The following is a 17523-nucleotide window of genomic DNA, read 5'->3' as shown; positions in this document are numbered from 1 at the left end:
ACGAGTGAAGAATCTTTTTTCTTCTCGGTTGTTCCGTACTATAATTTATCCTAGATACAGGGAAATTAGTATATTCTACGCGGTACTCGACCTCGCTTACTTTTGCATACGGTGAACCTGCAATCGTACAATTAACCATCGGACAACACTCTTCGACTTTGAGAAGATTTGCAACTCTCAACAACTTTTAACTGCGCAGCTTGTTGATATTTCTCAGGATTCAAAGTGCTCGACCCTTGGGTCTCCCTGCTGGAAAACAGATATTCTCCATCGGATGGCCAATTTTAGAGTTTTACGAAGCACGAAATTGTGTACGATAATGATTTCGCGGTGTAGAAATGCTAAGCGCTCCAACATTGTTAGTTCGTAATTGGATAATTCTCTTTTTTCCTGCTCTTTTCATGGCTCTACTAAAAGTAGCTCAGAAAGTATATTCACTGTTCTGAGATTTTAGATTGCGAAATTCTGGAAAGAAATGTTCTCAAACTCTTTTTTCTCAGTGGCACCCTTTACGAGATATCGACCGATTAGTAACGTCCAATCCGCTTCGCTGTAGGCCTCAAGTGGGCGGAGCTTCACGCGCCTTCTCATTGGCTCACACTAATCACTTGATATCTCGACAACGGTCCGTCGCACAGAAAAATGCCCAAAGACTTTTCTCTTCGAAATTTCACGAGCTACTCGACCGTCTATTTTCCATATCGATATTTCGAATACTGAGCCCATAATCATGGTAATAACTTCGTGAGGATTGAGGAATGTTGCTGGATCTCGACTCCTGTTTCTTTGACGATTAAACTCGGATGTAATCCTAGCAGAGAGCACGTTGCTTTATTATTATACACGTCTGTCGATTATGTCGTCGTGTGTGGGCTCCCACATTTTATCCTTGTCTCAACTCTTCGTTCGCCATAGTTCCCGTGGTTCCGTTGCAAAGGTAACATTGACTTTCTCATCCTACATAAATGTATGTATATATTTAAAAGATTAAACAGTTACGGAGCTCCTGACTATCCTGACTTGGCTCTGCAAACTTTTCTCGTCGTGACGAACCTTCGGGCGCATGCATGGGAGCCCGAGAGCGAGAATCACAAGGAAACACACGCTTTGCCTTTTAATATCGTGGGTGTGGAGGCCTCTCGTCCTCGTGAGGGAAATAATAATTTTTTTCTCATGCTTTTTCTCCTTTTCTCTCTCTCTTCCTTTTTTTTTCAATTATTATTTTTTTCTCTCTTTACTAACGTGCTTGTCAGTCTCCCTTTTCGTCAGATACTTCTAAGCTGTCGAACGAAAGTGCATCCGGCCATGCCTTCCAAAGCCACGAGATATGGAGTCGAATCACTTGTGAGATTTCAGACCCATCAGGACTCAATACGATCTCGAATCGTGATATTTTTTAAAAATTTTGTTCTACTTGGAACAGAAAAACTGTTCAGGCTAGTAATTTTTCCTTTTTAATACAATTTTAATTATTCATCGTTCTTCCATCGCAAGTACTCGGAAAATTTTTTTTTTTTTTTACTTTTGACCTTTTGTTGTAATTTCGGTGGTTCGATTTTAAGGTACGGAGGATAGTTGAGAAGCGAATTTGAGAGCGACGATCGCCTTTTATTGACTCGATGAAATTTGAATATTTCGTCGTTATTATAAGACGATTCGAGAACTCTCGTTTTCTTCATTCGATTAACGCGAGGGATTGATTACGTGATGAATTTTGAGCTGGAAGATCGCCAGGGTTAAGGTACAATTTAATGCTCCATTGGATTTATCGTTTGATTCGAGAGAATATGTCGTGACGCAACGTCGATTAGGGAGGAATAAAAATGTGTATAATATCGTATATACGTGTATCATTTTGAAGGATCGTATTCATGAGATCGCTCGAGTCTCGATCCTGATACGAGCCTCGTTCGCTTCGACATACACTGTGCTCAAAAAGTTGGGAAATACTATGATCGAAAATACATTTTCGACGAATAGTGTTGCTAAAAAAAATTAAATGATTTGAAAAAAAAAAAAATGTTCAAGAAATGTTTACAATTTCGTAGATTTCCATAATTCTATAAGAAAGTTTTCGATTTTTTTCAATAATCTTTTTTCTCAGTCTTTATTCGGTAAGAAATCATTGGTTTTTCGTCAAACGTTCCTCGATTGTTTTTCCAAAATGAGAAACTAACTCCGGAGGCTTGCAAAACTTTGAGACAATAATGTACCTTCACCAGGGATCACGATATTCCCCGTCTGACTTATAAATGTTACAGCCAGCAACGATGGCGTGCGCACCGTGTCAGATGAGAGTCGGAGAGTTTGGCTCCGCATCTCGTGTGTTGGCTAGGTCGTGTCGAAATATCACCCGCGACGGGAGATTTTTCTTGACGGACCTCCTCCCGCGCTCCCGTTCTCTTTTCCCGTTCTCTTCCTCTTCCCCGCCTCCTCCTCGGCTCCTTCTCTCTCTCTCTATCCTTCTCGAGATCGGCAATGATACTTTTGTCGAGAGATAAGAAAGTTACGGCTTGTATTTTACCAGGGTGTGGATTGACGGCTGAGATTGTCGATGAAGGCAAAAAATAATGGGAAAGAGAGAGAGAAAAAAATGAGAGAATTATGGAGGGGGAAAAATTTCGAGAAAAATCTCAATTTTCTATTAATTTTCGTCGAGCAAGTCCTCAAAAATAGTTGGAAAAATCAAATCGTTTCAATTATTTTCTACTGTTTTTCTCAGCCGGTTTATTCGACGTCTCAAAATTTTCGCTTCGGAATCCCGTTCGTTTTTTTGTTCGCTTATTTTCTTTTTCATTGTGCTACATTCGAGACTCCCGAGATACGATCAATGGTAAATAAGAAGCGGGATGATAAGATCAATTCACAGAGTTTTCAAACGATTTATCATCGTACAAAACGTTTGCCTGTTCTTTTCTTCTTTTCTCGTGTCCTTTCAGTTGGCTTTTTTCTTTTTTAGGTCGGTAGCATCGTTTCGTGAATCTTTGGCTCGTCGTACAATGTCTCGTACAGAATAATGTAGTTGTCCCGAAGCTGAACTAATCGATGCCAGAGGTTTATGTGGGTCACTTCGTCGTCCACTCTCGAAGGCTCCTCGACTCCGGATGCCTTTGAAATTTACACACATTCGTATAGAAATATCATTAAAATAGTATTCGAAATGTGAGACGGGGAAAAAGTGATTTTGACAGATTTTTTTCAGTCGTTTTAACAAGAAAAATCGTAGAAAATCGTATTCGCTCATTTTTGTTCGTCCTACTTTTTCGACGTTACGAGCGCGGTTGACTTGCAGATATTTGAGATGAAAAAAGAGCTCGTACGCCCAGCAATCGATGGTTTCCGTGGTTCGCGTTGCGCTGACGAGTTCCGGGGACGGCGGTTTGGCGGTCAGAGTAACTGCTTGAAGCCATCGCTTCAGCTGAAGCAAAAAACGAAATGATAAAGCGGAAAAAGCGAGTAAAAACCTCATTCGAACGAAAACTCTAATTTTGCATTTTTTAAAAACATTCAATTGATTTACGAATCCCATTTCTCATTGAAGATTCCGAATAAAAAATTCAACAATTTTATTCATAAACTCACGATCGTTGTGTCAGCAATGAGCTGGACGGCGGAAGGTCTCATGACGTTTATAAAATTGCCAACTTCCGTATTGTCTTCTTTCTGAGTCTGGACCCGAGCAGATACAGAACTGCTCCAGTCGAGAGATGGTCCGCACTGTGCGTTTTTCAATTGCCTTCTGTACCGGAAGAGAAAAATATTTTTCCGTCATTAAAAATTGAGAGAAAAAGAAAAGAATCATCATTTGATTGCTCATTTCGATTCTGTTGAAATCTTGCAGTAAAAATTATTTAAAAAATTTCCACTAAAAACGAATTTAAGGTAATGAAAAACTGGTCGAAACTGAAATGAATTTAATCACTATTTGGTTGGCTATTAATCCAGATTCAGATATTTGATTGATCGAGTGACGACGGTTTGAGAAAAGCTGATTTGTTCTCACCTTTGAAAAAAAATCGATATGATGCGATCGAATATGTACCAAGACGGAAGTAGGACCATGGCCCTCGTACAAACCGCCAATTTGCTCGCAATGAATACGAGAAGTTGACCAAGCGGTCCGGGTCGACGACGTATCGTCGAACCTTTGATGCCACGAAATCTGTAATACTTCCGTTTACAAATGCCATGACGGGTACGACTCCGGTCGTACGATGCGAGGGAATAATAACTCGTCACTGATCCTAGATCGGCTTGATACCGCGTCAATCTATCTGGAAACCGTTACACCGTAGAAAAAAAAGTCATCGAGTTGGTAAACGTTTCGTTTGAACTGTTAAATTCATCGTGTTTCATGATAATTTTTAATTTTTTCATAATTCTTTTTTCACTTTCTGTTTAAGGTAGATCATGCCCGAAGAATCGTATTTTATGGGTGCCTAAATTGGATCGATTTTTACTCCCTAATTAAAGATGTAATCACTCTAAATCAATGTCAGAATTTCATTTGTTTCAAATTCAAATTCAATTACAATTATACGTTATACAATTATTATACAAAATTATACAATATACATTTATATAATATACAAATACAATTACAATTACAATACAATTGACTGACTGAACCCACATTTCATTCGTCCTTGGCTAAAATACTATAGTTTTTATATAAAAAATCACTTTAGGGAGTGCAAAGGGTAACGCGAAGGGAAATGGATCGAGAAAAAAGTATTAATAAAAAGACAGAAGGCTGTGACAGGAATGGGCCAAGCCAAGAAGAAACAAAATGCCGAAATAAGCAAATCTGAGGTTATACGAGTGCTCATTAATAATTTCGTTCAATCTTTAACGTAATGTATCTTCATTACTCGTAAGACAATCGTTTCGAATTTTTTCCCAGACCTTCGTTATATACTTCATTGTTATTGTCTACTTTTTCATAAACTTTCGTGCACGAACTACCTTGAATGAATTTTTGCCGATAATTTACCTTCGGTGTCAGGGGAAGAAGTGACGTCACAATTTCTTATGGTTGAGCTCATCGATCGCGATCGGGGCAATCGTCTGGTTGTGTCAATCAAACCGATACTATCGGACGAGGTTTTTACCGAGTTTGGCATATGATTTTCCATCAGAGTGTTGAGCTCGATTACTTTGTTTGGGAATGAATTAAGGCAGCTGAGAGCCTGGGGTGGAAAAGTTTGATAAAAGTACTTAAAGTTTTAGTGATTCAACGAGGTTTTCGTGCGGGCTGAGAGAACTGTCAAATGTCCACCTCGCGTTGTAACCTCTCGAGGCAGTCGTTATTTCCAGGAGCGGTTTTAGCCTCACAGGCCACTTTCGTCTCCTCCATTGACGTTTCATCCTTCATTTTCAAAGCATTCTGCACAAATTACTTGAATTTTGAGAAAATATCATGTTTGACATTGAACCCGCGCGGTTATCCACGATTTCAACGGCTTAATTCGCGACCATCGGTCGAAATAATTTTACATCGCGCTTCCTCCTGCTCAACTCGTTAACAAGTGACGATCCCTCGATTCTGTCGACTTCAGATTTTATCTCTGTCCACAATAATTCGATCGTCGATGGAGTTGTAGAAAAAAATCATTTTCAACATTCCAGGAGAGTTTCCGCAAGAAAAGCAGTTCGGAATATTGAAAATGCGAAGGAAAGTGAAGGTTTGAGGAAACATTGCAAAAGAAAATTGCACTTTCGCTGAACTGGCTAATTGGCCGAGCAGGCAAATGACCTTTTTCACGAGTTCGTATCGCGAATAACGCGATAATTGGTCGACGATGTTTACAGTTTCGAATCGGCATATTTTGCTGGTTCAAAAACCCCGTCGAGAGCTGACGTTCCATCGAAGATTAAAATATTTCGAGAAAAATGAATCTCTCAGTCAGAATTTCTTGATACGTCCAGATAGTTCGGGATCGGCGGTCCGAAATTTTCGATGATTTATCGACCGACACATTCGCCTGGAGCGAATCAGGCGTTGGATCGCCTTCGGTCGCGATGACTCTATACAGGGTGTCCGAAAAGTCGGCTCCCAAAAAGTCTGCATTCGAGTAGAGCTCGCAATTCTGAACAGAAAAGTCCTCAGCCACTTTTCCGTCGGATTAATCGTTAACGAGATATCCGGTAATTTGATGATTGAACAATGAACGACGCATCGGAGAGAAAAATGTCGAAGGACTTTGCTCCTCAGAATGGCGCACCGGAGCGAACGCTCGGATTTTCTAGTGTGACTTTTCGGACACCCGATATAAGAAATTTCTGTATCTAGTGATACACATGTTGACGGCTCGGCGATCTTCCTGTCGTTAAAAACCGTTAGGAGCTATCGCCCTAACTTGAGTTATTAACTCTGCTGTTTCGAGAGCGTTATGCAACGTTCCTGCACTAATCGTAGGTTTTATTTTCCAACGATTTCGATGTGGAGCGAGAGCAAGAGAGAGAGAGAGAGAGAGAGGAGAGCGAGCGAGTATTGTTCGAGCACATTAATCCTGTTCTGAAAGTGGAATTTTTTGTTTCTTGTGTAACAACGTTATGATTCGAGGTGCCGGAAGGAGCTTACGTGTTTTTTAGCGATTTATAAACGTCCGTCTGGAAAGAGTTGCGGCGGAAGTGAGAACGGTATGGAGCCAGGTCAGAATCCCACAAGGATCTTGATCCTTGTACAGCGAAGCTCGTTTCTCGATGGCGCGCAGAGCAGCGCGCCTCTCTCGTAAAATAAATGTCCATGTAATACCGAAACAAAGTCCACTCGTCGATTTTATAGTAAAACCGTACGAACTATGAAATGGCCAATCTCTGAGTTCGCGTCGGTTCGCTCGTGTGCACGAAAAATCCACTGATCTTCTTGCTGCTTCTTCCCCCCTCGTCCTTCCTCGCCTTCTCGACTCACTCACTTATCCGGTTTACGGCGCTGTGCTCACAGCACCGTAAACTCTAAACCCTTTCGCTCTGATACCAGGAAGCAGCCTTCCCCCCACAGACCAGCCCGCGAAAAATCATTTTCTCTGTTCCCTTTATTCCCCTCGTTATCTCCAATGAACTTGTTACTCCCAAGATTTATACGTGTGAGCTTATCGCCACCAACTGTACGACTCGACTCGTGATCACCTTGTTTTCCTACAATGCATTCTAAAGGTCACTTTAATTGGCCAATTAATTAACCAAAAAATCATAAAATTCGGACTTTACTGCTACAATAACATTAAATTGGTTTTTCTGAAATTCCAATTATGGTTACGAAAATTTTCCCTTTTTTCTCTATTTCTTCGGACTCGAATTTCATGCGTGCATCATTAGTAATGAGTTTTTGTAAATATTTGAAGTTTTATCACCGACTTTAAATGTGTTTTTTTTTACTAAAATTCATTTTTGGTGTTTTATTTTTTTTAATTTGTAATGGTGCTTGCAAATTGCTGTAAAAAAACGACAAGAAAGTACAATTTTGAGTCCAAGTGCATTTTTTCATTGAAAAAATTGGATCAATTTTTATCATTGATTTACCAGTGGCTTCAGGCAATGAGCAAATCTTTGGTGGTCAGATTTTCCGAGTTTTCAATGGTGGCTCACAAATTGTTGAGAAAAAACAACGAAGAGCAGTGAAAATTTGAGTCAAAGTGCATTTCTCTATTGACAAAGTTGACGCGAGAACTTTTCGATTGATGCAATGGACGAAGATGAGTATAAATTAGAGAGCAGGAAATTTTAAGGGGGGGTATCAGTGTGACAGGCTGAAAAATGAGGTACATGTTAGGAATTTTTTTCTGACAAAACGGCTCGATCAAATTATTTGAAATTTTGTGTATTAATTATTATTGAAGTAATGAAATATATGAGGAAATTTTTTATTCAATTTTTAGTACATTTTAAAGCAGAGGAGCGTTCGTAAAATGGCACCTTGAAAAAAGACTCCCCGACCGTTGACAGCACAAGTGCCACAGAAAGCCACAGAAATAAAAAATTCAAAAAGATTATAAAATTATAATAGTACAGCTATCGCAGCATCGTAGGAAATTTGAAAATTTTCATGAGAAAAAAATGACGCCCATTTAATAAAAAATCGAATTTTACACAAAAATTTTGCAGCTAATTGTTAATAAAAGAGTCAACAATTTAAAAAAACTCTACGATGCGACAACAGCGATAAGTTTTCTGGAGAGGATCCTTTTCGAATGAAGTCGACTGGGCAAAATTTGACAGAGTTATGCTGTCAACCAGGTCAAAAAACATGCTTCCGAGAAAAACGCGTCTAAAGTTTTGAGAGGATAAAATTGAATGATGTAACTTAAATATTAATATAAAGCAAGTTTTTACCGACTAGTCTGCTATCCCTGGACCATACAGAAGCTCTTTTGCGCCCAAGCTCTTTTTTCACACTGATATTCCCCCTTAATAGATAAGAATCGATCGGTGAGTATTGACACGAAAATTACAGGTTGAATTCAATTGTTGTTGTGCGCAGTGTGTTTTAATCCGTGGGTCAGCAGCGATTGATTGAAAAGTTTCACGCGGTGATATCGAGCATTGAATTTTCACTTTAATTACACGTGAAATAATTACATCGAATGAAATATCCCGAGATAAATCGGCTGGGGCGTGCGCACATTTGTCTCGTTTATTTCGTACGATCATTTTTTATTTTCTTTTGGCCTCTTGCTTTTGCCGGGGTTACGTAAATGCCCGCCATGAACACGAAAATCCGAAACACACGCGCGCGCACACACACACACTCATGCGCCTGCAGATGTACATGCAGCATGGGAAATAACTCGCGTGCTGGATCATCCGGGCATGACGGATCGAAACGAAAGTATAGCATCGAGCAATCGAAAGTATTAAGCCGCGTATGTGGCTCCGTTTAAAGATGTTCTAGAAATCCCGATCTTCGTCGTAACGGGACTCCAAAAGAATAAATCAAAGAGCAACGAAGGAGCTTGGAAGAGAAGAAAAATAAGGAAAATCGAAAACTAGAGTCAAAAACGAAAAGAATGAACAAATTTTGGTTTTTTTGTCTCTCGAATCGCATCGAAGTTGAAACGTCAACATTTTTTCTGTCTTCGAGAGTCGAGAGGGAGCTCGAGAATAAAGAATTTCTAGAAAAAAATTGAAGAGACTGACAAAAAGGAGCAGAAAGACGTTTCATACTGGAAAAGAGAGAAAAAAAAGCGAAGTGTCAAGCGCTTAATCATTCCTACCGTACGAGCTCTCGAGAAAGGTGCGAGAAAGTTGGGAGTGAGAGGATTCTCATTTCGGCGAATGAATTCGGACAAAACGTAGCTGTCACATCGCATTTGCGCGTGCATATATAGAAGCGCGGCGGGCTTATTCGTTACTGACCTGACGTAATAAAAACATCCTGGTAGACGCAACTCCCCGAAGGAGCCGAGCAACGCCTCAATTTTACGATTCTTTCGCTTTGGCCGGAAGTTTGAGAAATAACGAGAACGAAATTGTTAACGTGAAAATGTTGGCAACGTCACTGGCGAATGAAATTCATTTCGAAGCTCGAAGAACGTTGGAATGGTTTCTGGAACGTTTAATTCACTTTTTCATCAAATCGATAAAAAAAGTAAAATTTGTTTTCCGTTTTACCGAGAATCGATTTCCACGAGAAAACATTCGCGATTGTTCATTTATTTTTCAATCAAGTGACGAATTTTTCTCTCGGTGAGGCAATCCGAGTTGGTGGATTTGGAGCTGCGGAATGCATGCGAAATTCGAGGGTCGTGGGGGTCAGAACGGTTATGCGAAAAATGCACGAGCGAGCAATGGCTGTATTATATACGCTCGAACGTGTGCTCGCGCGGAGTTCAGGTAACATAACTCTGTGGCATGCAATCGTTTATCTTGGATAACACGATTTTTTTTACGATTTTTCTTTTGCTGCATTTCCTTTTTTATTATTATTATTATTATTTTGTTTATTTCACATATGTATGAACGTGTTGGCTGGACGCGAGAAAAACGAAAGTCTCTCGCAAGCACTCGGCGCAGGACTCGGTCAGTTCACCGAGCCGCAACGACGTCATGCACGTGCGAAAATAACGCAGCCACGAGAGTGATTTATCTCGTTAAAATGCCCGATTACCTCAGCCTCTCTTTTTCCTTTTATTCTTTTTAAGACTCGAGATCAAGCCACTCTTGTCGTCGTCCTCGTACCGATCGCACTCTCCACTTACAGTCCATGTTAAGATTTCTTTTTTCAATCATTTAACAAATATTGCACGGTTTTTCAAGCTTTCCAGGGCATCAATTTAATGACTTTTTTAAAGGTAGGATCTTATTTTATGGGTGTCTAAATTGGCTCGATTTTAACTTCCTAATTAAAGATATTATCACTCTACATTAATGTCAGAGTTATTCATTCAAAATTGTAAATACATTTTTTCAACTCATTTTTTTGGTGAATGAAATTGAACAGGGATCCATGACCGACATAACCCAAAATTTCAATCATCCCTGGCTAAAATACTTCAGTTTTTTATGCAAAAAATCGCTTTAGAGATCGCAAAGGGGAAACACAAAGGGAAATGGATCAAGAAAAAAGTGTTAATAAAAAAACAGAAGGCTGTGGCAGGAATGGGCCAAGCCAAAAAGAAACAAAATGCCGAAATAAGCAAATGTGAGGTTACGAGTACTCATTACCAATTTTGTTCAATCTTTAACGTGATATATCTTTAAAAATTGAAAAAAATTCATCACTAATTTTCAGATTTTTAACTACAATGGTTTGTCCATGAGAACGGATTGAAAAACGTTATGACGTCATAAATCGACATATTCGCGAAGAGTGCGGCAGGGCTCGCGCCGACTTTTCTTTTACACTCTCGTTTTTTCTTTTAATACTTGGCGTCGAGCCGCTACCGCGTCTCTTGATTACTAGTAAGACAATCGTCTCGAATTTTTTCCCAGACCTTCGTTATATACTTCATTATTATTGTGTACGTTTTTCATAAACTTGGTTCGTTGTATAAAAAGATAAACGTTTTTTAACGCATAGTCCCTACAACCCTGTGTATTTTTTTCATACTTAAACACATTTATCGAAATAACCGATAAGCTTTCAAAATTTGATATGAGTGTCAGTCAACTACGCATTTAAACTCTGTGTAAATTTCAAAACTTTCTTAATAAAATCGTTTCGTGCACGAGGTAAACGTCAAAATTGAGCAACGTTTTATCACGAATTATCCTACATCATGCGAAAGTGTCTTCGAATTCTATTTTTTACAGTTTCTTTTGCATAAACTACCTCAAATGTCGAAATTTAGCAATGTTTTATCACGAATTATTCCACACCATGGGAAAATATCTTCAAATCGTATTTTTTTCAGCTTTTATCTCGATTTATTCTTCGGATGATCGATCGAAAAATATTTTCCCAGAATTCACAAATCTAGAACGTTTTTTCCCAAGTAATCGAACCGAAATTCTTCGGCTTCAATAATATAAAAATTCGATTCCTTCGAGGATAATGCCGCATCGAAATCTTTGCAATAAAAAAAATTTCTAAAGAAGAATAAGAAGAGGAGAAGAAATAGAGAGGTTAAGCAGAAAGATTGGAGGCGTAGAAATTTTCGATAATAAAGCTGCCGGAATAGGGGAGTAAATCGTGGGGCAATTAAGACTCGTCGAATGGGAATGTGTATGTATATAAAGGGAGTAATATGCGGTGGAGAGGGTGCACCCGCGTTGCAGATCATCAATTTTCTGGGAACTCGAGCCAGCTGCAATTACGAGGATCCAGAGACATTAATTATGTCACCGGAGGTATATGATTCTCGTTTTCCATGGGCGCGCACACAAGCGCGCATGCTTCTTGTGCGAGTGAACATGTGAATGTATAAGATAGTTATTGCCCACGGAGTGAGTCGTTAGAAGTTGCTCAGGAGCGAGCGCAGGGAGAGAAATAATCGTGCAAAAGGTCCTCCCGCTCTTTTTCGAATTTTCTCCCCAGCCCTTTGCGTTTGGTTAAAGTGTTTTTGCCTCCGGCAGACCGGGAATAAAGTCCACTAAAAAATACGGTGCATGCGAGATTTCAAAAGTCGAAATGATGCGGGAAGGAATCGAACGAAACGTCGGATGAAAGGATTGAAACGGATAAAACGTACGGGAAATCGGTCAATAAATTTGGCGAAGATCGAACGGAAAAATGAATGATTTTGAAAAAAACATTTTATTATTGACGCACTCGATATTTAGTTCTCCCTGATAATTTCAATGCTCAATAACGTAAATGCGCTAATATTTTCTTGCCCCGCACCCGGAGAGACCTCGTGATTAAATAATCTCGTGCAGCCTCAATGAAAATACTGTAACGAGGACACTCAATCTTGACGATAATTAGACGATCTCGTGGACATCTCATTGGCACGCGATTCGATCGAGATTATAAGTGTGTTTGGTGGGCGCATCGCATGGATATATTTTCCGTATAATGGCAGATCGTTTGAACGTATTTAGTTGTACGAGCTCGATTTACTGGGACGATTATTCATTTCTTCTCGGTTTTGATGCCTCTCGCGAACGAACCAACACGAGGAAATCCATGGAATTATTTAACACTTGTACGCGCATTAATGTCTTAATGAAATATCAATGAATGAACGACGCTGATTAATATTCAATAAAATCTAATAAAATGAAGCCGAGCTTCTTCGGACAGCCGTCGTTCGCCTTTTATGTTTTTTTTCTTTCATTTTTTTTTTTTTATCATTTTCAATCGGTACGTGGAAACGCGAATATAGTGTTTTTGTAAGAATCAATTACTCCGAGAAGCAGAGCTTCGTTACGATCTTCGAAGCACCTTCCGCGAATCCATGTGAGGCTTTAAGATAAATAGTTCCCTCCGAGAAAAGAGTCGAGATCAAACACTGTACACTCTCGTGTTTCAAAGCCTTTCTACGCAGGATCCCTTGGCCCTGAGTTTTGGCAAAAAGTGCTAATTTTCGGGAGAATCGTATTCGGAATGAGAGTCCACAGAACTTGACAACATAAAATTTCAAGTTTTTTTCCGTTTTCGACACTTCAAAAAATTCAGCAGCGTTAACACTGGGAATTAATATTTCCATTTACCTCGATGATCCGCTCAAAAGCTGCTGATTTTGACGAATAAACATTTTTTCTACTCAAGCAATTTCTAATTTTCTCCTTTTGGCACGTTCCCAAGGAAAGCGTTCTTCTGCGAAGCTTCACTCGCGTAGACTTCGTCGATAAGATCGTTAATTCGATTGCTATCGTTTCGATCGGTCAATCGATCAAGAAATTTCGGCGGAATTGAACACTTTTTGGCGGGATTGTACGCACAAAACGTCCTTAAGAAGTTTAACCGCAGTTCAATACTATATTCTCATTCGTATACGTGGTATATACAGATATAAATAAATAAGCGAAGCGCGTATTCAGAAGCCGCAGCAGGACGTTAATGAGAATGCAACTACCGCCCGTTAACTCCACCCGGGATCTGTAGAAACGGATGCTCCGTGCCGGGCTCGCGGGCGCGACTATTTTTACGTCGTTTTTTCAATCCCTTTTTTCCTTCTGAACGATATTTTTTTTTTATATCTGTTTTTATTATTTTCCTAATTAAGATGTTGCTTGGTTGTCCATTACGTAAAATCCCATCTTGATTCACGCAGTTCGAAGTAAAAGGTTGATACGCACGTACGTACATTTAGCGAAGACGGAGGGGCATCCAGGTTGGGATCTATTGAGAAAAGAAAAGGAGAATAAACGAACTGGGATTGAAGGGTTGCATGAGGATTTCTCGGAAAGCCTGGAGCCTCGAGAACGTAGAGGATTTTTCTTGCAAACGTTGTGAAATTCGAGAAGCGAAGCGCCGTTCCACCAGGAGATATAAAACTCGTTGAAAAATCATTTTAATTGAATTGCATCGGAGTGAAAAATCTGAGGATGCTTCCGTGAAGGAGTTTCGACGTAATGGAAAAACGCGCTTCGTGTATATTTTCAAACGATCGTTTTTCAGTTAAACGCGAATGAGCTCGAAGGTGAAATGGGCTTAGGAATGAAATTAGAGGAAGAGAAATCTGACGGAGGAAATAAAATCGTAAGGTCAACGGTCAGCCGAAGGATTTCCCCGCGGGTTGATGGTGCATTCCAGCCGCTGCGAAAGATGTTAATTAATGTTCCGCGTTGCGGCCATAAAAGGTGGACGCGAGCGCGCGCAGGGAGCGCTGCGTCTACGTTCCGGAGGAAAAACGTTGATCCTCAAAAATACTGGGACTCTGGGAGAAGATCGTTATCATTAAGAGCTGCTAACGAAATTGACGATTTCGCCTGGTCTATGAAGAGGCGTGTGCGTCTACGGGTCGGGGAGAGACTCTGTACGTTAAATCTCCAATATTTTTCGCTGCCCGCTGAGAAAATGTGAGCTTAGACGAGCGTTAAAACGTCGCGGGAAAGAAGAAACAAAACTCGAGAGACAAGAAATGGACGAGGAGGAACGAGTCAGAAGGTATCACGAAGAAAGACACTTGTATGCGCATGCGCTGTCACGGGGGAGATAACTTACGACAGGGAATGCTAATATAACCATGGAGGAAGAAAATAAAATGAGAGGAAAGGGTGAACGAGGAGAGGAAGAAAATAAAAGAGTGCGCGCGGATGACGATGAGGAAGAAGCGCTTGCCGCGTCTCGTGTCGCTTTTACCGATTTAATAGACTCGTCTCGATAGACTTCGCGTCCTCCTGTCATTGCTCCCCCCCTCTGTCCATTCGCATCGGTTAATCCAACAGATTTTCCATCCACAAGAAACTGCCAAGATTTCTAATCACTTTTCCGACCCGCTGTACGCGATATTGATTTTCAAAGTTTTTTTTCAACCCTCAAGACTTTTCTGTGCGCCTCGATTAACGTGGGAGAAAGATGAAAAGCGAGGGGAATACATGGAACTTATAATTTCCTCGATCCCGCCTCGGAGCCTCGTGCATATCGCTCGTACGAGCCTGCCTGGCGACGAGCGAACGTTCGCCCCTTGAGGGATCATCGTAACACGCGCGTTCGGACTCATTGAGCACGTCCTTTTCCCCCTGTCCAGTTAACTACGGCTGCGATCTCCGCTCTGAAGAGATCGAGAGTGCGTTCTCTTCGTTATAACAACGCCCCGTTGCCAGACATTCCTTCCATATTGTATTTTATACTTGTGTGTGCGTGTGTGTACACGCGAGAGATCTCATCCCGGACGACAAAGTGGATTTTCTGGGGAGAATGTACAGAATGTATCAAAAGTTGTATTTGCGATTTGCGGGATGGAAAGATCGTGAAAATCTGGAAAGATTAGTCCCTGGGAAGTTTTTTGTACGACCAATTGGTCAGAAGATATTCGCGGTTTAGTGCCACAGCCAATGGGGCGCGCGGCTGGGGCGACAGAGGCGGGGCGTAGGGGCTCGCTCCGCCTCTTTCGCTCCGCAGCCCATTGGCTGTCACTGATCGACGAATATCTTCCGAACGGTTCGTCACAGAGAAAAATTTCCAAATACTTTTTTATTGAAAATTGCACGATCTTCGCGATCGACGACTCAAAAATGCTACTTTCGGTACACCCTGTGAATAATCGCGGTCCGTTTCGTCGATGGGCCGCATCGCGTCTAAAACACACGCATACACACACGCGCGAGTTCAGCGGGCACACGAGTGTTAATGAAACGTCACTCGACGCGTCACTTAAGGTCTTCTGTTCGAGATGAGAGACCAGCGGCGCGGGCTCACTGCTCTTCGCACATGAAAACATACGCGCACAACTCTCGCTTCAAGGTCGGCAATTTCATTGTGGATATTGGCCTGTACCCGGGGAGTTCTCTCCTCCTTTTTTCCCCTTTCTCGTCATCTCGAAATAACTTATTCCACATACAGCGTTCCGATATTTCAGTTTTTTTCGTTGTTGCTCTTGTTGTTCTTACGTACGCGCGTGTATACTCTTCGCTTCAATTATTTCTGATACGCATCCTCGATCGAACGTGCAGAATGCAGATCCCTTTTTTCTTATTCACTCGCTTCACTCCTCCACACTTCACTCGCGTTTTTATACCAATCCCCACGAGGGGATTACTCGTGTTACCGTTTTATTACCTTCTTTTCTCCTTACCGAAACTATCGAGGAAACGAGAGAGTCCTCCTCGCCGCATCTTCTTCTTCTTCTTCTTTGAGCTAGATCTAAGATGGCGCTGCAAACGCTCCTCGACGATGCCACACTGATTAATAATCTCGATAGGGAATCTGTTCCACTGCATTCCCGAGCACAGCAAATTATAACTCTCCGCGTGCCCATCACCGACACACACACACACACGCACATACACACACGCACACATACATACGCGCATTTTACTCGCGTATCTTTGCTGGTTACGCCAGAGCACGGAAAGTGACGAGACTTCGTCGAACATTAGTTTCCAACGAGTTAACCGAGCGTGCAGAAATTATTGAATTTTTAATACCCAATGAAAAGGAAACATTCGAGTTTTGAGGAACAAATTATTTTACAAAATTAACTCGAAAATTCAATGAGTAAACAATTCACAATAAATTGAATGGTTCGAAAATCAACGATTTTAGTTCCTCATTAAAATTAATTCCGAGTCTAAGACACGAGACTTTCGGTTAACAGGGAAAATAGATTAAAGCCACCTTTCGAGTTGTCGAAATTTGTGTTCTTTCCCGTTAGTTGTTCCAGCACACGTGGGAGTGGCGAAGAATGCTCGCGAGGCAAACTAACCTCGATACACACACCGAATTTGAGTGCTTCCGGCTTCCGGCTTTCAATTATTCTTCGTAAGGTGTAGGCACACATGGGTCGGCGTCTTTAATTGCATGTGAAGTTATTTAATTATTTACTATTTCTACTATGTTTATATCCGAGGCCTCGATGAATCGCTCAATCATTTTCACCTTTCAGCGTCAGCTTCTAAATAATTACTGGCCTTACGAACACAAAGGTTACACCTTCTCAGCAGGATTGTCTCTAATTGTGACAAATTTTCTTTTTTTCTGCTCTGTTGTCCGCCTCCTACGAAATCATCTTGAAAATACAGTTATTTCTTGTTTCCTCGAGGAATTGTAATTTATTCGAAATTCTCAAGAACAGTTTGCCCCAATTTCGAAGATTTCGATCGTTTTCTTTCGTCTTTCTACTCCTCATCAAAATAACCGGGAACAATGCTGAGAAATTATTACTTTTAAATGTCTTTCATTGTTTCTCGGTGTTTCGTTATTTTTTTAAAATCCAGCGATCGCATTCCCTAGGATTTTTAGTTTTTTGAATAAATTCTCTTCTGTCTACTTTCGTATTGGGATCGAGGAATGCGACTTTTTTTGCTTCATTTTTCGAAGTGTTCTCTTCGTGCTTTCTTCGTTGAGCGATCCTCTTGTAACTTATAACTATTTATGGCTGCATGATTTAGCGCGTTATTATACAATGGAGGGTGATATTACGGATTGAGGATAAAAATTCGAGTTGCGACTGTGAAACGAAACTTAATGCGAGC

At 40.7% G+C, this 17523-nt stretch overlaps 1 protein-coding gene across 1 annotated transcript; it reads right to left on the bottom strand.

The window, feature by feature from the left end:
* Positions 1 to 2699: 2699 nt before the first annotated feature.
* Positions 2700 to 16232, bottom strand: LOC122407600 (uncharacterized). The gene is made up of 5 exons (XM_043413921.1): positions 16125 to 16232; positions 4004 to 4274; positions 3583 to 3739; positions 3260 to 3418; positions 2700 to 3108 (listed from the first exon to the last, which is right to left on the bottom strand). Exons 1-5 carry the CDS (start codon positions 16162 to 16164, stop codon positions 2956 to 2958), a joined length of 780 nt encoding a protein of 259 aa, XP_043269856.1. The 5' UTR covers positions 16165 to 16232; the 3' UTR covers positions 2700 to 2955.
* Positions 16233 to 17523: the final 1291 nt, after the last annotated feature.

The sequence above is a fragment of the Venturia canescens genome, chromosome 3, assembly GCF_019457755.1.
Source record: "Venturia canescens isolate UGA chromosome 3, ASM1945775v1, whole genome shotgun sequence".
Lineage (NCBI taxonomy): Eukaryota > Metazoa > Arthropoda > Insecta > Hymenoptera > Ichneumonidae > Venturia > Venturia canescens.
The sequence above is the reverse complement of the archived record's forward strand: the minus strand, read 5'-3'. Positions and strand labels throughout refer to the sequence as shown.